The 27,574-nt window shown below is 37.5% G+C and overlaps 1 protein-coding gene across 1 annotated transcript in view; it reads left to right on the top strand.

Annotated features, from left to right (window-relative positions):
- The first annotated feature begins 10,730 nt into the window (after positions 1 to 10,730).
- RAD23B (RAD23 homolog B, nucleotide excision repair protein) overlaps positions 10,731 to 27,574 on the top strand; it is a 1,748,186-nt gene continuing 1,731,342 nt past the window's right edge. The window contains exon 1 of the mRNA XM_044061046.1: positions 10,731 to 10,784. Within this exon, the coding sequence (XP_043916981.1) occupies positions 10,746 to 10,784 (39 nt within the window). The 5' untranslated portion in view covers positions 10,731 to 10,745. The remainder of the gene's footprint in view (positions 10,785 to 27,574) is intronic.

The following is a 27,574-nucleotide window of genomic DNA, read 5'->3' as shown; positions in this document are numbered from 1 at the left end:
AAACACAACTGTTTGGCCTTGATAGGTGCATCTAATAAAATTTCATCCCATTGCGACACACCAGTCTAGATAGGCAATTACTTCTTTTCCATATTAAATATCCTCCACTACTCTCCGCAACACAGTCATATTCCACAAAAAAAAAATACTTTAAAGCACTATCTTCACCATACAGCTCAGCAAGCTCCTGCCTGGTGCCCTGTAGAGTTCGACAGCAGCAGAGAGACAAAAGAGAGACTTTGGAGTGATTAAGTATCATTTTCTGCATTTTCTTGCTGCTTTTAGCTAATTCAGCCTAAAACGTAAATTTTTTAGAGTTTTTGTGATTTAAAAATCTTGTTTCAGCTACATTTTGACTTATTTTACTGCCTGCACTTTAACAAAGACGTTTTTGTGTTTAAATTACCTGTTTAACTGTTGTAGGCTACACACTCAAGTGTGATATCCATTTCTGTGCATTTAAAGTGTATTTTTGATTGTATATGCTTTATTTTCTGAAAAAAAAATACTTGTTTTCCCACCTTTCTAAGCTAGTTTGGTCCAGTTTTCAGGATAGTGCTGAATTCAGGGCTGTGTTACAAGTTTCTGTGTGTGCCCATACCTTACTTGGATAGAAGGAAGTTTCTCTGTTCACTGTAAGAGAGGGAAGCCTATCTGTAACTGGAGGAGTAGTTTCAGTCCAGAAATTAGTAGTTTATTGGCCATTTTGGGCTACTTTCTATCTCTTTCATTTTCCTGCTATAAAACTCGCATTTGCAAGGTTTTTGTGCTAGTATACAGCTCAGCAAGCTCTTGCCTGGTGCCCTACAGAGTTCTACAGCAGCGAAGAGACAAAAGAGAGACTGTGGAGTGATTAAGTATAATTTTTCTGCATTTTCGTGCTGCCTTTAGCTAATTCCACCTAAAATGCCCATTATCTAGAGTTTCTGTGATTTAAAAAGCTTGTTTCAGCTACATATTGTACTTATTTTACTGCCTGCACTTTAACAAAGTTGTTTTTGTGTTTAAATTACCGGTTTAACTGTTGTAGGCTACACACTCAAGTGTGATAGCCATTTATGTGCATTTAAAGTGTTTTTTTGATTGTATCTGCTTTATTTTCTGAAAAAAAAAAAAATATATATATATATATATATATATATATATATATATATATATATATATATATATATATATATATATATATATATATATATATATATATATATATATATATATATATATATACTTGTTTTCCCGCCTTTCTAAGCTAGTTTAGTCCAGTTTTTAGGTTAGTGCTGAATTCAGGGCTGTGTTACAAGTTTCTGTGTTTACCTATACCTTACTTGGATAGAAGGAAGTTTCTCTGTTCACTGTGAGAGAGGGAGCATTGAGCAGCCTATCTGTCCCTGGAGGAGTGGTTTCAGCCCAGAAATTAGTAGTTTATTGGCCATTTTGGGCTAATTTCTATCTCTTTCATTTCCCTGCTATAAAACCCGCATTTGCAAGGTTTTTGTGCTAGCATACAGCTTAGCAAGCTCCTGTCTGGTGCCTTGCAGAGTTCTACAGCAGCAGAGAGACAAAAGAGAGACTTTGGAGTGATTCAGTATAATTTTTCTGCATTTTCTTGCTGCATTTAGCTAATTCCTCCTACAATGTCCATTTTCTAGAGTTTCTGTGATTTAAAATGCTTGTTTCAGCTACATATTGTACTTATTTTACTGCCTGCACTTTAACAAAGTTGTTTTTGTGTTTAAATTACCTGTTTAACTGTTGTAGGCTACACACTCAAGTGTGATAGCCATTTCTGTGCATTTAAAGTGTTTTTTTGATTATATCTGTTTTATTTTCTGAAAATATATATATATACTTGTTTTCCCACCTTTCTAAGCTAGTTTAGTCCCATTTTCAGGTTAGTGCTGAATTCAGGGCAGTGTTACAAGTTTCTGTGTGTGCCCATACCTTACTTGGATAGAAGTAAGTTTCTCTGTTCACTGTAAGAGAGGGAGCTTTGAGCAGCCTATCTGTCCCTGGAGAAGTGGTTTCAGCCCAGAAATTAGTAGTTTATTAGGCATTTTGGTCTAATTTCTATCTCTTTCATTTCCCTGCTATAAAACCCGCATTTACAAGGTTTTTGTGCTAGTATACAGCTCAGCAAGCACCTGCCTGGTGCCCTGCAGAGTTCTACAGCAGCAGAGAGACAAAAAAGAAAGACTTTGGAGTGATTAAGTATCATTTTTCTGCATTTTCTTGCTGCCTTTAGCTAATTCTGCCTAAAACGCCAATTTTCTAGTGTTTCTGTGATTTAAAAAGCTTGTTTCAGCTACATGTTGCACTTATTTTACTGCCTGCATTTTAACAACGTTGTTTTTGTGTTTAAATTATCTGTTTAACTGTTGTAGGCTACACATTCAAGTTTGATAGCCATTTCTGTGCGTTTAAAGTGTTTTTTGATTGAATCTGCTATATTTTCTGAAAAAAAAAATACTTGTTTTCCTACCTTTCTAAGCTAATTTAGTCCAATTTTCAGGTTAGTGCTGAATTCAGGGCTGTGTTACAAGTTTCTGTGTTTGCCCATACCTTATTTGGATAGAAGGAAGTTTCTCTGTTCACTGTGAGAGAGGGAGCTTTGAGCAGCCTATCTGTCCCTGGAGGAGTGGTTTCAGCCCAGAAATTAGTAGTTTATTAGCCATTTTGGGCTAATTTCTATCTCTTTCATTTCCCTGCTATAAAACCCGCATTTGCAAGGTTTTTGTGCTAGTATACAGCTCAGCAAGCTCCTGCCTGGTGGTCCACACAGCCTACCTAGACCTCGCAAAGGCCTTCAAAACTAATCCCCACTCAGGTATTATAGACAAGCTCACCAGCCTGAACATAAACCCCTACATCACGAGATGGGTTGCCAACTGGCTCATGAACAGAACTCACATAGTAAGATTTGCAGGAGCTAGGTCTGACTCTAAACCTGTTACAAGTGGCATTTCCCCAGGGCTCAGTCCTAGGACCCCTCCTGTTCGGCATATACTTCTCAGAGGTACAGGCAAGCACAGGAGGACTATGGCTCACCAAGTTCACAGACAACTGCAAACTAGGGGCTAGAATTGACTCTCCGGCTGACACAGACATCCTCCAAAAGGGTCTCACTGAGACAGATACCTGGTGTCAAAACCATGGTCTCAAGCTAAATGCCAAAAAGTGCATAGTAATCCCCTTTGGAAAAAACAAAGTACCCACAAACTACCACATTGGTGGTAGCCCCCTAAATACGGAAGACGTAATAAGGGATCTGGGGACCCAAGTAAATAGTAACCTCTCCTTTGATAATCACATTGCCAAAGTGTTTAGAAAATCCTTCTATGTGGCCCACCTAATCACAAAAGGGTTTGCATCCAGATCAAAAGAGGTCATTGGGCCCCTCTATGCATCACTCATCAGACCCATCATAGAGTACAATGCATTCACAAAAACTGAAGAACAAACACTTTGAAACTTTTGAAGACTTAAATAATCCCCCCATGCGCCCCACTGTTGATGCTCGTAATTCCATTACATCTGCTATATCTGTATTTTTAGATAAAAAATTGAAAAGTCTTTTAAAACAAGAAGAACATCTATGTATTGATTCTTGGGATTTTTTGGCAAAATGTGATAAAATGTTTTTTGATCGTAACTATTTTTTCGTTACGATAGATGTTAAAGACTTGTTTTCCTATATTCCACATGATGTAGGGTTGGATTGGTTCCAGGATTACTTGGTTTGGAAACGGCTAGTACAAGATCATGTAAATTTATATGTTGAATTGTTGGAACTTGTTCTCAGGAATAATGACATTATATTTGACGAGCAATTATTTTTGCAGAACAGTGGGGTAGCCATGTGGGCAGCTTGTGGGCCTCTGTATGCGAATATTTTAATGTGTGAATGGGAATGCCGATATGTGTTTAATCACCCCTTATTTGGATATTGTGTTTTGCATGTTAGATACCTTGATGATTTGTTTGTTATTTGGAAAGGGGATATGACTGAATTTAATGAATTCATGGATTTTATTAATTCATCCACTATGTTTCTGGAATTCACTCATGTTGTGGATTTTGAAGTTATTAATTATTTAGATGTCCAATTAACGAAAGATCGGGCAAATAGTAGATATGTGTCCACTATATATAGGAAACCAACATATTCTAATTCCTTTCTCCATTTTTCTAGCTGTCACCCTAGGACCCATAAAAAAGCTGTGGTAAAGGGGCAATTCGTTAGAGCTGCCCGTATGACATCTACTTTTTAAGATATTTTTGAATGAATGTTCATTGTTGGAAGAAATGTTTATTAGGAGGGATTATCCTGTGGACTTTGTGGGTGACATCAAGTTGGAAGTTATTAATAAACATTCTTCTGCTTTTTATGGTCCTATTTTGAGTATTAAAAATATGAATGACAGCAATATTATGACCTCAGTGCATACTGTAGTGAATTCTGAAATTTTTGGAGAAAGGAAGTTTGGATTATCCTATATTACTACATTTACTGTGGACTCATATGCAATACAAGATATTTTATATAAGAATTGGTCTATCTTGATGGAAGATAGTAGTTTTAGATAAAAAATTAGTCAAAAAACCCTGATTGTTTAATAGGAAGGGAAATAATTTAAAAAGTTTGCTGGAAAGATTATTGAAACATGAAGATGATGAACAAAAGGTTTGGCAGTTGTCTAGGTGTGGTTTCTGTAGTTATTGTATACACATTAATACTGGAAAACTTTTTTGTTTGAATGGATATTTTTTACACATTCATGGTAAATATAATTATAATAGTACTGGTGTTGTGTATGGGGCTCTATGCCAGAATTGCCCAGCTTTCTATATAGGAAAGACTGAGCGTAAACTCAGAACCCACATTTATGAACATTGTTATGACATTAAAAAGAAAAAACTGACAAATTCTTTGTTTAGGCACATTTCATGAATTCCCAGAACATCATTTTAAATTTATAGTTATTGAAAAAATTAAGCCCAATGTGAGAGGAGGTCCCTGGCAATTGAAATTGGAGGAAAAAGAATTATTCTGGATCCTCCGTTTAAAAGCTGCTGGATGGCCTAGATTAAATGAGTTTGCCTCTATTGGTTGTTTTTTTAAAATTAAAGGCTTTATTGAGATAATTTATTGGTAAGGGCTTTTCCTAGATTTACATTTATATGTTTTCTATAAATGTATATATCTATATGTGCTGTTCTACATGTTTTTTTGTATGTATATGTGTTAAATGGGGTTGTAATGTATGGGTTTTATAATGACTTATTTCTTTAAATATTAGTTCAGGAACTGATGTCAGACCTGGGGTCTCTTTTAAAAATGGTTTGTGGGTTGTTACTTTTTGTCTGATGAAGTCTTGGTATTATCCAAGACGAAAGCGCTTACAATAAAATTGGATTATTTCTGCTTCCCTGCCTTGGTGTATCTTTTGTGTTTTATAGAGTACAATGCCCCATTTGGGATATACCTTACAAGACACCTGCAATAACTGGAAAGACCACAAAAGTTCCTCATCAAGAGGATCACTGGCCTCAAGCAGATGCCCTATGCAGCTCAACTGAAGAAGCTCCAGCTGTACTCGGTTGCATACCGCCTACTCAGAGGTGATCTCTGCCTGACATACAAGGCCATGTCCAACCCAGAATTGATGGACATGCTCCACATAAAGAAAACCATATCCCCCCGAGACACACGCTCCAGGAATCTAAACCTCACCACAACAATAAATAGGACGTGCAGGATGGATAGATTCCTGTCCCAGAGACTTCCCATGCTCTGGAACAAGATTCCAATCTACATTAGGTAGAGCTCCTCGCTAACCCTCTTCAAGAGAAACTTTGACGAGTGGATGGGAAACAGAAAGTTTACCCCAGGGATCACTTCAATGGCTTTGCTGGACAGAGGCACAGGGAACTAATCTAAGGGAGTGGCGAAAGCCAACTCATTCCGGCTAGGCTTATTATTGCCTTCGGGCAGATGGCCTAGTACCTACCTATGAACCTATGAAGCCTCATAGATGTAAAGGAAGCTCCTAACCTAACACTACCCAACCTTTCTCCTTCCTTAAAAGCAGTAGCTCACTTCACCATTCCTTTACTCTCAAAAGTTTCTAACCCATTTCAACCGGAGGGCAATAATCCTCTTGCCAACATTTCACCGTTGGCCAAAATTTTGGTAAAGCTCCTCTATAAATATTATCATCATGCATTCAAGAAAATCAAATTATTTCCAAGACAACATGGACTATGGGTAAAATTCAAACAACTACTGCTCATTTCCAAACTACAGACCACCTATTTAAAATCATGCATGAAAGCTGTGTAAATTATGTTATCTTTGTTAAGCTCAGCCAAGCCTCTGACATAGCTGACCATCACCCCCTTCTTCAAAATCAGTATTATGTAAGATTTTCAGATTGCACATGCACTGATTCTGTCTTTCCAAACTGGCCTAAACCTGTGTACTTCAGTAAAGTACTTTGTTGACAATATGGTTTTCATTCTGAAATTGTCAAGTATCCGCACTTTATTTAGTTTTCTTCTCCCTGTTTTTATTACTCTCCAATGATACCACTCTCATATCAACTTGATTCTATATGCTGATGGTCTTCTTCTCAAAAACAATAAAAATTGTCAAAAATACAATCCACAAGTCAGATTATAAAGCAGTTGCTAGTGGTTCAACAGCAGTAAATTCATAGGTTGTTGTTGTTGTTTGTCTTTCGGCTTTTCCCGGTTAGGGGTCGCCACAGCGGAACTCAGGTCCTCTAATGATTGGCAGTAGATTTTGATGAACGCCGAGGTGCCAGCTTGACGTTCAACTTTCAACGAAGGCAAGCCCATTTACGCATGTCTTTCGAACACCACCCAACCGCAGGGAGGACATGCAGACTCCCCACACTCTGCCGAGAATCGAATGGGAGAACCTCTTGCTGTGAGGCAACAACGCTACCGCTGCACCACCGCGGCAGCAAACTCATAGGTAATTATGGTAAAACCAAATTAATGATTTCCAGAACAAGCAAGGTTTGCTGACCTCCAACTCACCTCAACAAGTACTTGATCCTTAGAGTAATTCAGTCAAAGAGGCAGAGTCATCCACATACCTACTAGTAACTTTTGATCCTGTAGTTTCCTTTCATAAGCGTTGACTTATTAATCTTCAGGCTATTGTATGGTTAAGCTATCTGCTCTACACTCCGATAGTAGTTCATTTGAACATCTTTATTGTGATTTCTTTTCATCATGGTTTCTTTGAATCATGGACATTTTATTATGCAAACTAATGATGCACTGCAAATGTTTTTCTTACTTTTCCCACTGCTGTACTGCTGTAGAGTTGATGTATTTAAATAAATGGAGAGTGGGAGGTCCGGTTTCCCACATGAAGTGTATAGAAAGTCTTGCTTCTAAAAAAAAAAACTTTATTCTCTTTTTACCATTTTTGAATTACACTTCTCATTGTCACAAAACAAAGCATAACTCACTGTAGGGTAACTTGATCAAACAATGAGAAATTGGTTAAACTATCCTGCTGACTCCATAATCTCACCACTGAAACTCATTAAGGTATTGTTAAACATTTACTCACTTTTAAACTGCAGTGCTGTCTTTCTCTTTTCTCCGTCCTAAACTCTCAGAATCCTCTTCTGCTTCAGAAAGCTCCACATAAATCCTCTAGATTTGATAGCCTCACCACTTCAAGGACTCATCACTGTCTGTCATGCAATTCTACTAACATTCACACCTACTCTTTTAGGGATGAAAGCACTTCATGGAGTGATATTAACAGCAGATCATATATCCAGTCCAGTTGTGGCAGCTGTGGTGTTTTCTTAACTTTTACATGTTCATACTTTTGCCTCCTGTTATTCCTCTCACTATTACCCTTCATATACTCATAGCCCTGAATCACTTTCACTTCACTGACAGTCTTTTGCATCATTAAGATAGCCTTTCATAAAGCTCTGGCTACTTGGATTTCTCTACCATTAAACAGTAGAAACCTTTCTAATTTTCCATATATTAGCAGTACCCTGTGTATGAGACAATTTGTCTGAAAACTTCCTATGTAAATAATTTCCATCTGTCACTAAATCCACCTCACATCCCCCTACCTCCCTTCCTTTCACTGTTTTAATACCTTCCACCTCCTCAGCACCCTGCTATTACTTACTTACTCTGTTACACACAAAAGCTTTGTTTTTTTTTTAAACATTGAATATTGTAGCTGCAAGTTGCTCATCTGCAGTGGTTACTTGACGTTCATATTAATAATCATGTTTAATAATGTAAGGCTTAACTAAGACATAAAAATGTTACTTCCTGCACTGCCTTAGACTTGGATTTTGACATATCATCACAACTAAATAACTACTTCTTTTCCTTCTTAAAAGTCCTTCAACATACCTAATTACCAAATTATAAATAAATAAGACCAAAATTAGTGTGAAAAATATTACTAGCTGTCTAGATGGAACAATCTGCCAATCAAATATCACGAGCATGATAACTTGTAATGTGCTTCATTGACTCCCACAAACAGTACTGGGTTTATCACAAGACACCACACTAAAACAACTAAAAGATCCATCACAATCACAAAGCCAGTAAAGAAATAACTTTGGTAACTAACTGCTGTATGGAGAAAGTCCATCTCCTCACATTCAGCTTGAATTAAAATGGGGGAGGGGTGTATATTACACCTTTAACATCCATGGCTGTTGATTTTTAAACGTGCTTTAAAGGTTTGAGGCAACCATTCAAGAGTAATATTGCAATGTACCTTTACCTTGCATAATTGATTTTCTGATACAGACAATGTTGCAGTCTTTGACATGAAAAAAAGAGAGTCAATCTACATTTAGCGTGGACAAGTCTTCATTTCTGGGGGAACTGCTGAGTTTCTTGTGCAATGGAATAGTTGTTGGGTTATTTTACTGTGCCATCTGGTTTATGAATATATACATTTCATTGTAGCAGGTAAGATAGGAAGAGAAGCCATATGTATTTTTATTTTCCCCATATTGAATCATGCTGTGATTAGCTTCATGCCTTAGTCTTACCACAGCCTAGAAGACATAAACGTATTGATCATCAGTGCTATATGCAAACTGAATTAAAGAGTAAGTCGGACTTATTTTTATTACCTCTGCATTTGCTTATTTAATTTTATGGCAATTCATTTTACTTGAAGATTTTTATGACTATAAATTGCAGACCATTCCCCTCTAAAGGCAGAGATGGTGTGTTATCTGCTATCTTTATTGTTCAATAAATTGTTTGTAAATTAATCTGTTATCTTTATTGTTCCATGGATTATTTGTAGGCTTTCATTTTAGAATGCTCTGGCCAACAAGACTACAGCTTCTGTACTCTGGTCAGAGATGAAAGTTCACACAACCTGCTTCAGAAGATGATGTTTAAAAGATTTCCAGTGGACTACATGTTATTTATTTTTGTGATTAAAAGAAATGGCAAAATCACCCTGTGCAAATCTGAAAGGCTGAAATACTGTCATGTTCATTAAAATGCTTTTGCACTCAAAGCTGTAGAATTGCATTTCAATGCCATAAACAAAATGTTTTACAAATGGCACAGGTCTCTAAAATTCGAAGCAGCCATGCTTGATATGGTTTGTACTAATGAGGCTACTATGCATGTAGCTTCCAGTCTGGCTTTCTTTCCTTCTCTTTTGCACACTTGCCACCAGGACATAAAGGACAGACATGATACCTGTGTCATTATAACATGATATTCAAGTTTAAGGTTTGCATTAGGTGGAACATTAGAAGGGACTTCATGAAGCATTGAAAATGAACTAGTCCACTTGGTTTAAAGCTGAAAAGAGTGGACTACATTGCACTGAACATGGCTTTAAACTTCTCGTGTGAAAGATTAACAAAGGTTGTGTCCCGTTCAGAAACTCCAGCTAACAATCAATACAAAAAACTATGAAGGATCTCTATCATTTAAAGTATCCAAAGAAATGACAGCCTTGATTACATTGCTAGTGAAAACTGAGATTAAGGTGAATTTAGCAGTGTTGCTTGACCCAAACAAGACATCGGAGCAAGTTATTTCAGAAAGCACTGATGTTGACTTCTTGCAGTTTGTCAGACTTTGTCTCTGTGTACTGTTACAGAAATTGTAAACTAAACTGCCTTTCACTACACCAGCAACCAAAGGATCAAAGAATACACTAAATCCACAGTTTTTGTTTCTGATGCTTCATAGAGTGCTGACAAATGTAGGAATACACAGACTGAAAAGGAATGTCCAATGCTGTGAAAGGGTGCACATTCCTTTTACTAAGGTCATCTGTTTCTTGTCAAGTCATACAGTTCATAAATTCCATTCCTTTTTGTCAATTAGAAGTTCTTGGAGCTAGTTCTACTGAGATGTTAGCACTTTTCCATGCTTCTCATTATGTTTCTGACATAAAGCGTGCACTTAGAGAAAGCCTTCAAACAAGGAATACATTATTCAGTCACCTTCTGGCTGATGTGTTTAGAGCAAACCATAAGGATATGGTGAAACAGCATGTGAGTAATCATTGACAGCCGGCCAGCATTAGAGCAGAAGCTGCTAGTGCTCATTTTAGAACATCACGCCCAAAAAAGAATCACATTACAAGGCCACAACTGGAACCATGTGTACTTACAGCTGTCATCTGACAATGACTCTGTCCTTGCTCAGAAGAATGACAATGGAAAGTCTAGGAAGTCCTCATGGCAGTTTCTGGTCATTGTATCCAGATTATGAGTCAGGTATGGTTAATTTCCTGCATCTCTGGGTCCTGATTTCACCTATTGCTTATCATTTATTTATTATGGTATTAAAGCACATTAAGTAATCTGAGAAAAATGAGGAATTACTTAAAAGAGATTTGCTCCTGCACTCTTTTACAACTTTCTAGACTTAAAGCTCTAGGAGTTTGAATGATTTACCCTGATTACAGCCAAGAACAACTTATAGTAGCAGGCCTTAAATCGGCAGTGCATGCATGTGTGCATAATTTTGATATAGCTAGAAAGTTTAAACATTAAGGTACTTCAAAGGAAGAGTAGGAGTCTCCATTTATTTATTCAGTTGCTTGTAATACCAGACCTGTTAGTCAGGCTTGTTAAGAATCATACATTTGTAAATTTTAGTGCCATCTAGTGGTTATTGTGAATAAAGCACCTGTTTGTCGCTACAAGTCTTAGCATGAGCTGTCAATTAGGATATAATTATATGGCATTTATTTTATGCTAGTTATCAAATATTTGTTTTTGCTATAATTAGTCCTTAATGTTTATTGTGAACTACTTTTGCAATAAAAATGTTATTATTCTATAAATATTATGATGAAATATGTATGTACAATTCTATTTTCCAGATAGAATTATTGCAACAACTTTTTAGCTAGATGAGCCTTTTCTGGGATGAAAATAAAATACAGATAGTTAACTAAATGGCTACTTTTATGGTTCTGAATATATCACTGTAGTTGTTGTCTTTATGCTGTCTGAAGTGCACTGCAAATGGGATTCATAAATGCCATGCATCGTGAGAGGAATGCAGATACACACTTTTTAGAACTTCTCAAAATAATCTCCAATTTTAGGAGGGATGGAGCAAAAATCTGAGAACAAACTAGGGGAATCCCTCAAAAATCTGGACAGTTGAAATGCATATTGGGAAGTATGCAGATACCAGTAAAACATCAAAACAGCGACTGTGGGATAACATTAGTTATAGACATTTAGAAACAAATAGTACAGTGCTTTATGTGAAATAATGCAAAGAGAAGCAACAAGTGGGAAGACATGATTCAGAGACACATATAGTTCAATTATGCTACTGTAAAATTAGTGTGATATGCATCACATGCTAATGTCCACAAAAATCACATGCAAATGAGTGTCAATATGCTAATGACACCCACTGCATATGAAATCAAACAAGAAGGCACAACTCATAGGTTCATAGCTTCATAGAAGGTTATTAGGCTACTGGCCTTAGGGCCTTTATAAGCCTAGCCATGGTATACCTTGTTCCCTTATTGAACAGCTTGTATTTTCTATATTTGCAATGCGAGTCTGTGATCAGCGCTGACTGCCTTATCCAAGAGGGACATAGGTGACACCCCCTGAGTAAAATTACGGTCTCCCAGCCAGTTGTCTAAGTTACAGTTAAATAGGGTCATTAAGGAACCCTGTTTTATGTGAATTGGGAGTTTGTTCCATAGGAGTGGCAATCTCTGGCAGACATATCTGTCTCTCCAGCATGTCCTGTTAATGTCAAAGGCTGGGTTAAAATCCCTAGAGCGAGTGAATCTTGTCCCATTTGACTTGTGGATGTGCAACATTTCCATTAGGGCAGGGTCCGAGACTGCTCTGTAGGCCAGGCACAAGTCACCTCTCAGCAGCCTATAAGATACAGAGTACAGTGACAAGGCCTTCAGTCTGTCCATGTAGGCCATGTGTTGAAGGTACTGAATTTTCTTGGTGAGAAACCTCTGAGGTCTCTCCAGCTGCTGCAGGTATCTGGTGAGGTACATACAGAAGACAGCATTGTACTCTATTAGTGGTCTGATGAGGGATGAGTATAAGGGAGTTATAACATCCTTACCTCTGGATGCGATGCCCTTACTTATGACGTGTACAACATAGAAGGCAGTCCTTATCACTGTGGACACATGGTGATCAAAGCTAAGGTTGCTATCAACATGTGTTCCCAAATCTCTCCACAGAGAGTTTGAGATAAAGGGGGTAATGCTAATATTGTAATTTGCAGAGACTTCTCTTTACCAAAAGGGATGATAATGCATTTTTTTGTGTTTAGTTTAAGTCCATGGGTTCAGCACCAGTCATTTGTCTATGTAAATCCTTTTTGCGGTATATCAACATCATTGGGGACTCAATGACTGCTCCCAGTTTGCAGTCATCAGCGAACTTGGTAGGCCACAGGCCATCTATTTTCACACAGCACAGATCCTTGTGGTACACTACTGGTAACTGGTCTGCTGGTAGAGGTGGAATCCCCAACTTTGGCTGTATATGTTCTATCGGTGAGCCAGATGACTACCCATCTAGTGACATATGGGCTAATTCCCAGATGGGTGAGTTTCTCAATGATGCCTGAGTGGGGTATTGTGTCAAACGCCTTGGCTAAGTCAAGATGGGCTGTATGTACTGTTTTGCTTTCATCCAGGGCTTTGGTGACATTCTCAAAGAAGTCCATCAGTTTTAATAAGCAAGATCTACTCTTAATGGAAACAAATTGGGTCAGGTCAAGAGTTTGAAGGTCACCTATGTCTTTGTTGATAAGGTCCATGATGATTCTCTCCATGGACTTCCAGATAAGACTGACTAGGCTTATGGGTCTATAGTTCCCAGGTTCAGTTGAGGGTCTCCCTTTGTGCAAGGGAATTACTGTTGCTGTTTTCCACTGTGCTGGAACAAAGCCAGTACTTAGACTGTGGTTGAAGAGAGTGCCAAGTGGTTCCGCTAAGTCCTGTTTTAGACCATTTAGTAGACAGCCTGGGATGTTATCCAGTCAGATAGAGGCTGTGTTTCTGGCCACGGACAGTGCATTTCTGACCTGTTCTTTGTAGATACTAGTAGAGGACACGGAAACATATACATATACAATTAGTGCAATAAGCTATACTAATCGACTATTCTGAGCACCGATATTCATCTATGTACAGGGCTAATGCATTAAGACGCTAGGATATCATCTGCACAAGCTGGACAGCATGTGTTTGTGGCCACCTTTGGGAGCCACTGTCCATGATGTGACATGTGACTACCTTCAGAGTCACAGAAGGGTCAAGCATTGACTGACATATCATTATCTTCATGACTGAAACATTGACAAATGCTGTCATTGGACAGAGACACCATACAAGGTTATTAGACATATGCTGAGCCTCACATGGAATCAATGGAGAGGTGATAGGTCAGCAAGCAAAGGAGAGTAGTATTGCTGGAATTAAATTCATCATCAACTCTTGGTAAGTGCCTTCATGAGGTGGGCCCTGTTTTTTCACAAAAACTCACCAAGACAACACTGATACATAGACTGTAATTTATATAGCACATATCATGAACAGAAGTAGGTCAAAAATTTAAAAAGATAGCTATATATAATGTAGGGTGTTATATATAATGCATTTGTGCATAGAGTATTATATACAATGTCTCTATGCACAGAGTATTATATACAATGTGCTTCTGCACAGGGTATTATATACAATGTGTCTGTGCACTGGTTATTGCATACAATGCATCTCTGCAAAGCGTATGTTAAACAATGTGCCTGACCTGACCCAATATACAATGCATCTATGCACAGACACATTATACATATATTACATATATATATATATATATATATATATATATACAGGGTTTTATATGCACTGTGCGTGCACAGGATAGTATATACAATGTGCCTCGCAAAGGGTGCACATGTATTATATACAATGTCTCTGTGCACAGCATATTATGTATGATGCACTTGTGCACATGGTAGTACATACAATCTGTCTGTGCACAGATAGTATATACAATGTGTCTCTGCACAGGGTATTTTATACAATGCACCTGTGCAAAGGTATTATATACAATGTCAACACAACACCAAAGCAAAGCATCAGGTAATGTCGCTGGAATCCACAAACCAGAATACACTTGTAATAAAAGAAGAAATACAGCGACTCGAACAGCAGAAGTTGTATAAAGCACCAGTAATAAGTAATAAGCAGACAACAGTTTAATAAAGATAATCTCTTTCACATTAAAAACAACAATGCTTCATCAGACCAACTAACAATATGACAAAAAACTTCAACATAATGATGAAGCATTGTTTTTAATGCAAAAGCACATACCTTCATTAAACTGTTGTCTGCTTATTACTACTCCATATTTGGTGGTTTATACAACTTTTGCTGTGTGAGTCACTGTGTTTCTTCTTTTATTACAATTATATACAGTGTGTCTTTGCATAGTTGTTATATACAATGTATCTCTGCACAGGGTATTACATACAATGTGACAGTGCACAGGGTATTTTATACACTGTGTTTATGCACAGTGTATTATATACAATGTCACTGTACACAGGACATTGTATACAATGTGTCTGTGCACAGGGTATTATGCACAATGTGTCTGTGTACAGGTCTTTATATGCAACGTGCATGTACATAGTGTATTATGTACAATGTGACTGTGCACAGGGCATTATATGCACTGTGTCTGTGCACAAAGTATTGTATGCAATGTGTCTGTGCACAGCGTATTATATATAATATGTCTGCGCACAGGGTATTATATACACTGCATCTGTGCTCAGAGCATTATATACACTGTGTCTGTGCACAGCATATTATATATAATATGTCTGCGCACAGGGTATTATATACACTGTGCCTGTGCAAGGATATTGTATACAATGTGTATGCATACAGCATATTACATATGATATGCCTGTGCATAGGGTATTACATACAATGCATCGTGTACAGGTGTTATATACAATGTGTCTGTGTAGAGTATTTTATACAGTGTGTCTGAGCAAAGGGTATTATATACAATGTGTCTGTGCACAGAGTGTTATATACAATGTCACTGTACACAGGACATTGTATACAATGTGTCTGTGCACAGGGTATTATGCACAATGTGTCTGTGTACAGGTCTTTATATGTAACATGCCTGTGCACAGTGTATTGTGTACAATACACTGTGCACAGTGTATTGTGTACAATGTGACTGTGCACAGGGCATTATATGCACTGTGTCTGTGCACAAAGTATTGTATACAATGTGTGTATGCACAGGGCATTATATAATCTGTATCTATGCACAGGGTAATATATACACGGTATATAATACCCTGTATACAAGCACAGTGCATATAATACCCTGTGCATAGACACAGTGTATATAATACCTTGTGCACATGCATAATGCGCCTGTGCACAGGGTATTATTTATAATGCACCTGTGCATAGGGAATTATATATAACGTGACTGTGCACAGAGTATTATATACACTGCGTTTGTGCATAGAGCATTATGTGCACTGTGTCTGTGTACAGCGTATTATATACAATAAGTCTGCACACAGGGTATTATATACACTGTGCCTGTGCAAGGATATTATATACAATGTGTATGTGTACAGCATATTACATATGATATGCCTGTGCACAGGGTATTACATACAATGCATCGGTGTACAGGTGTTATATACAGTGAAAATGTGTAGAGTATTATATATAGTGTGTCTGAGCAAAGGGTATTATATACAATGTGACTGTGCACAGGCTGCTATATATAATGTGTCTGTGCACAGGGTACTATATACAATGTGACTGTGCACAGGGAATTGTATATACTGTATTTCTGCACAGGGTATTATATACAATGTGTCTATGCACAGAGTATTATATACAATGTGTCTCTGCGCGGGGCATTATATATACTGTGTCTCAGCACAGCATATTGTATACAATGTGTATGTGAACAGGATGTTATATACAATGTGTCTGTGCACAACATATTATATACAATGCAACTGTGCGCATGGTATTATATACAATGCATCTGTACACAGCATATTATATACAATGTGTCTGTGCACAGGGTATTATATAAAATCTGCCTGTGCACAAATATTATATACAATGTGACTGTGCTTAGGGTATTATATAGAATGTGTCTGTGCACAGGGTATTATATACAATTTGATATATACACTGTGTCTCAGCAAAAGTATTATATATAATGTGTGTGTTTGTGTGTGTGTGTGTGTGTGTGTGTGTGTGTGTGTGTGTGTGTGTGTGTGTGTGTGTGTGTGTGTGTGTGTGTGCGCACACACAGGATATTATATGCAATGTGTCTGTGCACAGCATATTATATACACTGCAGCCGTGAAAAGGGTATTAAAAACAATGTGTCTGAGCACAGCATATTATATACAATGTGCCTGTGGGCAAATATTATTTTCAATGCAACTATGCTCAGGGTATTATATTTAATGCTTCTGTACACAGCATATTGTATACACTGTGCCTGTGCACAGGGTATTATAGACAATGCACCTGTCCACAGGGTATTACATATGATACACCCATGCATAGGGTATTACATACAATGTGGCTGTGTACAGGGTGTTACATACCATGCCTCTGTGCACAGGGTATTATATACAATGTGCCTGTGCACAAGGTACTATATATCCACTGGTTATTGCATACAATGCATCTGTGCACTGGTTATTGCATGCAATATGTCTGTGCAAAGCATATTATAAACAATGTGCCTGTGCTATGTCTGTGCAAAGCATATTATAAACAATGTGCCTGTGCATAGGGTATTATATACAGTGCATCTGTGCACAGACACATTATATATAAAGTGTCTGTGTACAGGGTATTATATACACTGCATCTGTGCACAGGATATTTTATATATGTGCCTGTGCACATGGTATTATATACAATGCATTTATGCACAGAGTATTATATACAATGTGTCTATGCACAGAGTATTATATACAATGTGCCTGTGCACAAAGTGTTATATACAATGTGTCTGTGCACAGAGTATTATATACACTGCATATAATACCATGTATACAGGCACAGTGTATATACACTGCATATAATACCATGTATACAGGTGCAGTGTATATAACACCCCGTACATAGACACAGTACATATAATACCCTATGCGCAAACATATTGTGCATAATATCCTGTGCACAGGCACAATGTGTCTGTGTGCAGGGTATAATAAACAATGCACCTCTGCATAGGATATTATATACAATGTCACTGTGCACAGGGCATAATATACACTGTGTCATGTCTGTGCATAGGATATTATATACAATGTGTATGTGCACAGGGCATTATGTACACTGTGTCTCAGCAAAGCATATTATATGCAGTGTGACTGTGCAAAGGGTATTATAGACAAGGCATCTGTGCACAGCATGTTATACACAATGCAGCTGTGCACAGAGTATTATATACAATGTGTCTCTGCAAAGGTGATTATATACAATTTGACTGTGCACAGGGCATTTTATACACTGTGTCTGTGCACAGTGTATTATATACAATGTGACTGTGCACAGGGCATTATATACATTTTGTCTGTGCACAGGGCAGTATAAATAATGTGTCTGTGGACAGGGTATTATATACACTGTGTCTGTGCACAGGGTATTATATACACTAAGTCTGTGCACAGGGTATTATATACATTGTATCTGTGCACAAGGCATTATACACATTGTGTTTGTGCATGGGATATTTTATACAATGTGTCTGTGCACAGGATATTACATACACTGTGTCTCAGCACAGCATATTATATGCAACGTGTCTGTGAACAGACTGTTATATATAATGTGTCTGTGCACAACATATTATATACAATGCAACTGTGCACAGCGAATTATATACAATGCATCTGTGCACAGCATATTATATACAATGCGTCTGTGCATGGGCTATTATATGCAATGCAACTGTGCACTGGGTATTATATACAATGTGTCTGTGCACAGCATGTTATATACAATCTGCCTGTGCACACGGTCTTATATACAATGTGCCTGTGCACAAATATTATTTACAATGCATCTGTGCTCAGGTTATTATATTCATAGTGTCTGTGCACAGCATATTGTATTCACTGTGCCTGTACACAGGGTATTACATACAATGCATCTGTGCATAGAGTATTATATATAATGTGCCTGTGCACAGGGTATTATATATGATATGTCTGTGCACTGATTATTGCATAAATTGTGTCTGTGCAAAGCATATTATAAGCAATCTGCCTGAACATAGGATATTATATACACTGCACCTATGCACAGGATAGTATATACAATGTGCCTGTGTACTGGGTATTATATACACTGCACGCAGGGTATTATATACAATGTGCCTGTGCACAGGGTATTATATACAATGCATTTGTGCACAGAGTATTATATACAATGTGTCTATGCACAGAGTATTATATACAATGTGCCTGTGCACTAAGTATTATATACAATGTGTTAATGCACTAGTTATTGCATACAATGCATCTCTGCAAAGTGCATTTTAAATAATATGCCTGTTCACAGGGTATTATATATAATGGATCTGTGCACAGACACATTATATAAAATACATCTGTGCACTGGGTATTATATACACTGTGCCTGTGCGCAGATAGTATATACAGTGTGCTTGTGCACAGGGTATTATATACAATGCATTTGTGCACAGAGTATTATATACAATGTGTCTCTGCACAGGGTTTTATGTACAGTATGTCTGTACACATGTATTATATACAATATGTCTGTGTGGAGGGCATTATATACAATGTGCCTGTACACAGGGCATTATGTACAATGTGACACCGCACAGGGCATTATATACACTGTGTCTCAGCAAAGCATATTATATGCAATGTGTCTGTGCACAGGATATTATATACAATGTGTCTTTGCACAGGGTCTTACATGCAATGTGCCTGTGTACAAATGTTATTTACAATGCAACTGTGATCACGGTATTATATACACAGTGTCTGTACACAGAGTATTATATGCAAAGTGCCTGTGGACATCATATTGTATACACTGTGTCTGTGCACAGGATGTTACATACAATGTGGCTGTGCACTGGTTATTGCATACAATGTGTCTGTGCAAAGCATATTATAAGCAATGTGCTTGTGCAGAGGGTATTATATACACTGTGCCTATGCACAGGACAGTATACACAATGTGCCTGTGCACAAGCTATTATATACAATATGCCTGTGCATAAGATATTATATACAATGTGCCTGTGCATAGGGTATTATATACAATGTGTCTGTGCACTGGTTATTGCATACAATGCATCCCTGCAAAGCATATTTTAAACCCTGTGCTGGGCACAGGGTATTATATGCACTGTGCCTGTGCACAGGACAGTCTATACAATGTGCCTGTGTACAGGGTATTATATACAATGCATTTGTGCACAGAGTATTATATACAATGTGTCTGTGCACAGGGCATTTTGTACACTGTGTCTGAGCACAGGGTATTATATACAATGTTTCTGTGCACAGGGCATTATATACAATGTGTCTGTGCACAGATTATTATATACAATGTATCTGTGCACAGGGTATTTTATACACTGTGCATGCACACAGGGTATTATATACAATGTTTATGTGCACAGGTCATTATATATGCTGTCCAAAAGAGTAAAAAAACAACTGCACAGCTGGGATGAAGTTTTCACACCAGTACACAAAGAACAGAGCCAGAATAAAAACTTGGTGACAACAAACATGGCTAAGAAAAATAAACCAAAAAACTTTTATTATAACTTAGTATGTGCTTTCATGTTGTCTTTAACACTTCATCAGCCCAGGAAGGTCTGATCCTAGCCCTGAGTAGCATCCTGCCATCACCCAGAATGATACCACAGTACAAGGACAAAATGATTGACTTCAACAATTGACTAAGCTTCTGGTGTCATTCTAAGGGCATTCAGTATCTGTCTACCTGGGACGACATGGTCGACAGACCATGATGCTTTGCCAGAGATGGCCTGTACCTGTCATCCCTGGGATTCTGTATAATGGCTAAGGCTCTTGCCACCCCTATAGTGCCTTTTTTAGGCAAGGTTCAAATGCTAAATGCACCACCATAACAGGTACAAGTAAGCAAACTCTGAGGGTAATGCTACTCAATGCTAGAAGTCTAAACCTCAGAATGCACTCACTCGAGGCACTCCTTAAAATGGAGAACATCGACATCTGTGCAGTGACAGAGACCTGGTTCAAGGCTCCAGAGAGCACCCCTACATTACCAGGCTATAATTCACACCACATGATAGATGTAAGCCTTATTTTACAACATCTGCCAACACCATAGAACGACAACAAAAAGCTACTAATGTCATTTAGAGTACCCTTACAGTTTTCCAGTGACAATAATCAATATTGTGATGTGATAAAGAATAACTGGAAAATATTGAGAAGTATATCAGAGATAACAAACAAGATAGGAGAGCTTCCACATTTTTCTTTTAGAAATAATAAATCTCTTAAACAGCACTTAATGTTACAAAACAAGTACATATGAGAAGAGAATAATTAGTTCAACTAGATTAGGCATTTTTCCATGCAGAGGTTGTTCCACATGCAAATCTATTTATACTTGTCTTTCCTATACGCATCCCAATTTAGGCTTTACTATTAATGTTGACTTTTATGCTGACTGCAAAATTATGAATGTTGTCTATTTTAGTTTTTGCCAAATATGCCATGATTTTTATGTCGGTAAGACTAACAGATCACTTAAGGATAGAATTTTAGAGTATTTAATAGACATAAAAAAAACAAAAAAGACACTAATGCTCTAGCAGCACACATTATGAAGTATGACTCTACACACTATTTTAAGATTTTTGTTCTACAAAAACTAGATATCAGCTCAAGAGGTGGATATGTTAAGAATTACACTAAAAGTTTAGAACAGAAATGGATCCTTTTACTAAATGCTGAAAAAACACCTGGTTTTAATAGGATTTCTTCACTAAAACCATTTTTAAAAAGGCGCAGATTGATGCATAAGTAGATTTTACATAGTTTTGATATTTCATACTATTTTACTGTTTTTTATCTGTAGTGCACATTTTCTTATATATATATATATATATATATATATATATATATATATATATATATATATATATTTTTTTTTTTTTTTTTAGTATATACATATTTATATATCCAGTCCCTTTGATGGTAACACTACATATGTTATTATTATGTGTCTTTTATGCAAATTCAATGACATCATATTTTATTGCTTCTTCATTGGATAAACTTTATATTTAAATTTTGGTTATTTCATTCAACATGAAGATGAAGTGGTGTGTCTACCGCGAAAGCGCTTACCATTTTTATTTTCTAGCTATATATTAAAGTATTTTGCACCTAGCCTTGTTTGGTTCGGTATTTCTTTTTCTTTTTGACATTTTTTATTGTTATACCGACCTTCATTCTATCTCCAGTTTTTGTGCTTGGAAAAGGTAGATCATGCCTACTAAACCTGATTGACTTCTTTGAAGCAGTCATTAGAGCCGTAAACAAGGGCAAAGGTAGTGCACACAGCCTATATTCACCTCGCCAAGGCTTTTGATACCACCCCCCACTCTGGAATTATAGATAAACTCACTAAATTGGGCCTAAATCCCTATGTCACAAGATGGGTGGCCAACTGGCTCACTGACAGAACCCACACAGTAAAAGTAGCCTACTCCAAGTCTGACTTCAGACCAGTGATGAGTGGAGTACCACAGGGTCTAAATCCCTATGTCACAAGATGGGTGGCCAACTGGCTCACTGACAGAACCCACACAGTAAAAGTAGCCTACTCCAAGTCCGACTTCAGACCAGTGACGAGTGGAGTACCACAGGGTTCGGTCCTGGGTCCTCTCCTATTTGGCATCTACTTCTCTGAAGTGCAGGCTAACACAGAACATCTTTGGCTAACAAAGTTCACAGATGACTGCAAACTGGGAGCCATAATAGAATCACCTAATGATGCAGACATTCTACAAAAGGGCTTCACAGAGACAGATGCTTGGTGTCAAAGTCATGGCCTCAAGCTCAATGTGTATTGTCATCCTCTTTGGGAAAAACACGGTAACTATGAACTACAACATAGGCAGTGGCTCACTAAACATTGAAAGTGTGATAAGAGACCTCAGAACACAGGTGGATAGTAGTTTCTCCTTTAATAACCATATCGCCACAGTAGTCAGGAAATCCTTCTATGTGGCACACCTCATCACAAAAGGGTTCTCCTCTAGATAAAAGGAGGTCATTGTTCCTCTCTGCTCATCCCTCATCAGACCCATTATAGAGTACAATGCCCCATTTGGCATGTATCTCACAAGGGATCCCTATCATATGATAGAAACCTCATTTGACTGAAACACATTTGACTGAAACCATAAGACTGAAATTTCAAAAGACTGAAAAGTCACTTGACTGAAACCCATAAGACTGAAACCCATAATACTGAATTTCAACATACTAAATTGTAAACTGGACATATAAAACCAGACTAGCTGGGGGGGCTATGCCCCCACACCCCCAGTGTGGGGGGCTGTGCCCCCCACCCCCCTAAGTATATATACTAACTCCAGGATTGCACTACAGTGGGGAAAAGGGCATATACCTTTCACTAGTCTACATGCTGCCACTACTATGTCCTTTTCCCCACTGTAGTGTGAACCTGGAGTTAGTATATATAGTTAGGGGGATGTGGGGGTGCAGCCCCCCCATCTAGTCTGATTCTATATGGTCCAGTTTAAAATTTAGTATGTTGAAATTCAGTATTATGGGTTTCAGTCAAGTGACTTTTCAGTCTTTTGAAATTTCAGTCTTTTGGTCTCAGTCAAATGAGGTTTCTATCATATGATAGGGATCCCTCACAAGACACCTACAACAATTGGAAAGGCCACAGAAATACCTCACTAAGAGGATTGCCAGCCTCAAACAGATGCCATATGCAGAACATCTCAAAAAACTCCAGCTCTACTCCGTCGCATATCGCCTACTCAGAGGTGATCTCTGCCTAACATACAAAGCTATGTCAAACCCACAGCTGTTGGACGTGCTACACTTAAAGAAATCCCAATCTCTCCAAACAACATGCTCCAGGGACCTAAAACTTGTCACCACAATAAACAGAACATGCTGGAGAGATAGATTCCTGTCCCAGAGACTTCCCATACTCTGAAATAAACTGCCCATTCATGTCAAGCAAAGCTCCTCATTGACCCTCTTTAAGAAAAATCTTGACAACTGAATGGGAAATAGAAAATTCACCCCAGGGATCACTTCTGCGGCACTGCTTGACAGGGGCACAGGAAAATAATTTTCTTGGATGGTGAAAGCCAGGGACCTTTTTAGCTAGCCTTATATAGGCCCCAGGGCCAATAGCCTAGTATCTACCTATGAACCTATAAACCTATAAAAATACACAAGTTAACACTCACTATTTGAAATCCAAACCATAAATCAGAAACTAATTCCAAGTATGACATCATAACAAGCTGTCCAATCAACTATAGAAATGCTGATAGCAAATTAGACAGTACATGATCTGCCAATGTGTACTAAAAATAAATAAAACAAACTGCAATTTCTAGTATGGCTTAAGTATATATAAAAAAACTACTTATCTGCTAGTCACCTAGTTCTAACAGATGATGTGTGCTTAGTCATGTTAAAATATACAAGTCCAAAACCATTAAGTATAATTCTGTGAGACTCAGAAGTAGGAAAAAAATCAAATCGACCGATTGCCAGGATTATGTGATAAAGTGACTGAGTGAACATTTAATGTCTTGTGTGTGCTTGCTTAATTTAGCTCTCTAAGTAAAGAAAACATATAAAAGCTGTAGGTTCCTATCTGTTGAATGTAGAATTGCTAGATGTTTCCAACATTCAAAATTCTTAAGCAGAGCACAACATTGCAGTGAAATGTAAGAATTCCTAAATACATATCATGAAAACCAATTAAAAATAAACTGCTACCACAACAAAGCGAATCATCTGTGTAACATGAAATGATAAAACAATGAAGAATACATACCTAGGTGCCTCATTCAAGTAGATGAGCCATGACAGTTGATAAAACCAGAAAGAGTTCAGTATAAAATAGTTGATAAAAACAAAAAAGTTCAGTATAAAATATTACTTTACAGTAAACATTTAAGCATACATGGTATAATCATGATCTTAATGGGCAGAGCCCATGTGTACACCTGAAACTTAAAAGCTGTATAAGCTAACTAATGTTACTAAGAAACATCAACCATCATTCAAGTGTTGCATGTAGAAATTAGTATGTCTGCTTACAAGCGTAAGGTCTTAAAACTAAAAGGACCACTACTCAGTCAGTAAAATTAAAATGAAAGTACCTTATCTGATAAAAACATCCAAAGAAATGTACTAATTGAGTTATAATCCTGCAGAACCAAGCCAGTGAAGGTACATAGATCCTACAAGTGCCAAAAGAGTGCACACAAACCTGAAGTTGCTTAAGAACTATCCTCTATGCATATCAAGAGCCAAACAAAGGAATTTGTGTGAAAGAAGAGTGTTACAGCCTATCGTCCCTTAGCTGGAGTCAAATAACCAATCAGTGGGGTTAAATGTGATTCTATGAGAGAGAATAATAATAAAAAAAAATAAAATAAAAAATAATTAGTGAGGCAATGGTCTAGCTTTCAAGAAAGGTTTGATGGAAACAGCATCATTCAGTCCATAACACAGGTCTGCTTGTAACCGAATGATCCATTCTTGTTCAGTCTTCTCAGTTTTATTCTTCCTGTCACGCATTCTATTGTCTTCTTTCAAAGTGCCCAGCATCATCAATTTGAAATGATGTTCTACTCTTTGTTCCACAACAACAAACCTAACCCAGGTACTTACTGATTTAAGTTTATTTACATGGAATGTATCTCTCTCTCTTTTTAATGTTTCAAGGTACAAGTGATACACCTAAGGTTTTTGCTAAACCGAGTATGTTTATTCCTGATAAGCATCCTATTATAGAAGCCCTTACTGCTGTGTGTGATGAGCAGATTAGAACAGCTTTATTGGCCAAACACTCTGGTCTTTTCTATAACCTGTCTGAGGCAGAGATGGCTGCTTTACACGAACTAAAATGACTCAGATCAGTTGAAATATGCCCAGCTGATAAGGGAGGGGGGTAGTTGTTATGGACAAGACATTTTATTTGAGTGCCATGGAGCAACTATTGAGTGATAGCACCTATCAGCCTATTTCCAAGCTTCAGTTGACAGCTATTATGGACAGAGTTTCTGTTTTGCTTTTTGATTTATTGCTGACAGGTTTGATTTCCTGAAGATCTGTTTAAGGATTTTTCAGTTGAATTTCCAATTGTTCCAATACTCTATTGGCTCCCAAAAGTCCATAAATGTCTGTATCAACCCCACATGTGCCATATATTATCTAGCAGAGGCAGGACTACTGAGCTAATGTCTATAAACTCAGAGAAGACACTCAGACTGGTAATTGACAGTGTTAAGTCTGTATTAAGTGATACTAAAGATTTTTTAAAGGATTTATACAGGAATGTCAGTTGTGTACCGATTACTCAAGATCTTGTTTTTGTTACACTGGATATTACATCATTGTTTACTAATATTCCCAATACCATAGGTATTGAGTATGTTAGACTTTTTTTGCAAGATCATGGTGGCTTTTCTAGTATGAAGGTTGAAATGATTTGTATGCTCTTAGAGTTGGTTTTGGAAAATAATGTATTTGTATTTGGTGAACATCATTATTTGCAGAAGGTTGGTGTAGCTATAGGCACTGCATGTGCCAATAGCTATGCCATTCTTTGCTAGCTATTTGGGAACAAGAGAAGATTTTACAAAACAATGTGTTTGTTCAACATATTGTTTATTATAAATGTTTTGTTGATGATATTTTTTTGTTGTGGAGTGGCATGTGTGAGTTAGTTAAGAAGTTTATTGCATTTATCCAGGACACCACTGAGTTTCTGAGGTTTAGCAGCAATTTTTCACATGAATCTATAGAGAGTTTTTAGACATAACAGTCAGCAGAGATACTTTAGGTAGGTTTAAGACTGGAGTATGTAGGAAGTCATACAAAAAGAACTCTGTTACATAAGAGCAGTATGCACCCTAGACACTTTCCCAGGAATGTGCTTAGAGGGCAGTGTCTTTGAATCATGTGTCTATATACACATGATAAGTCTTTGGATTAGTAAAGTAAGTTTTGCAACTGAGATATACAGCCAGTGAGATTGATTCGTGCTTATTGAGGGTGAAGTCTGAGAGAGCTTGCAAACCCAGACCTTACTTTTCAAATGTGTCAGATCCTGAGGCATTGACCCCCCCAAGAACATGAAGATGGTAGATCTGTCAGGTGTGTTTTCACATACTCTAATGACATCAATATAGTATGTGATATCTTGAGGAGGAATTGAGGGATACTTTGTAGTTGCCCAGAACTGACTGGATTAATTGGTAGTACACCTAAATTTTGTTTCCATAATAACTTATCTCTTAAGAGACAACTTTGCTGTAGGAATGTTTAAAGGGCAGTTAGTCCTTTAACTTCACTACATTGTGGTACGTTTCCCTGTCTGAGTTGTAAGGCTTGTAAATATATTTATTCTAAACATCTATTTAGACATATGATTTTACATCATGTGATTGAGGTTTCTTTTTATGCAGATTGCAAAACTGTGATTTTGGTGCATTATGCTTTTTGTGAATGCTGCCACGCATTTTACATCAGCAAAATGAACCGATGCTTGAAGGATAGGGCATTAGAACATCTTAGGGACATCAGACATGGTAAGACTAGTAATGCCCTAGCATCACATGTCTCTGCTCTGGGATAGCAACATACGTTTTTTGTTTTAGAGATTGCCCAGTTAAGTGTCAGAGGTGGAGATTTAAGG

The sequence above is a fragment of the Protopterus annectens genome, chromosome 2.part0 (assembly GCF_019279795.1).
Source record: "Protopterus annectens isolate FY-2018-M chromosome 2.part0, PAN1.0, whole genome shotgun sequence".
NCBI lineage: Eukaryota > Metazoa > Chordata > Ceratodontiformes > Protopteridae > Protopterus > Protopterus annectens.
Note: the sequence above shows the minus strand (reverse complement) of the source record. Positions and strands in the feature narration are given on the sequence as shown.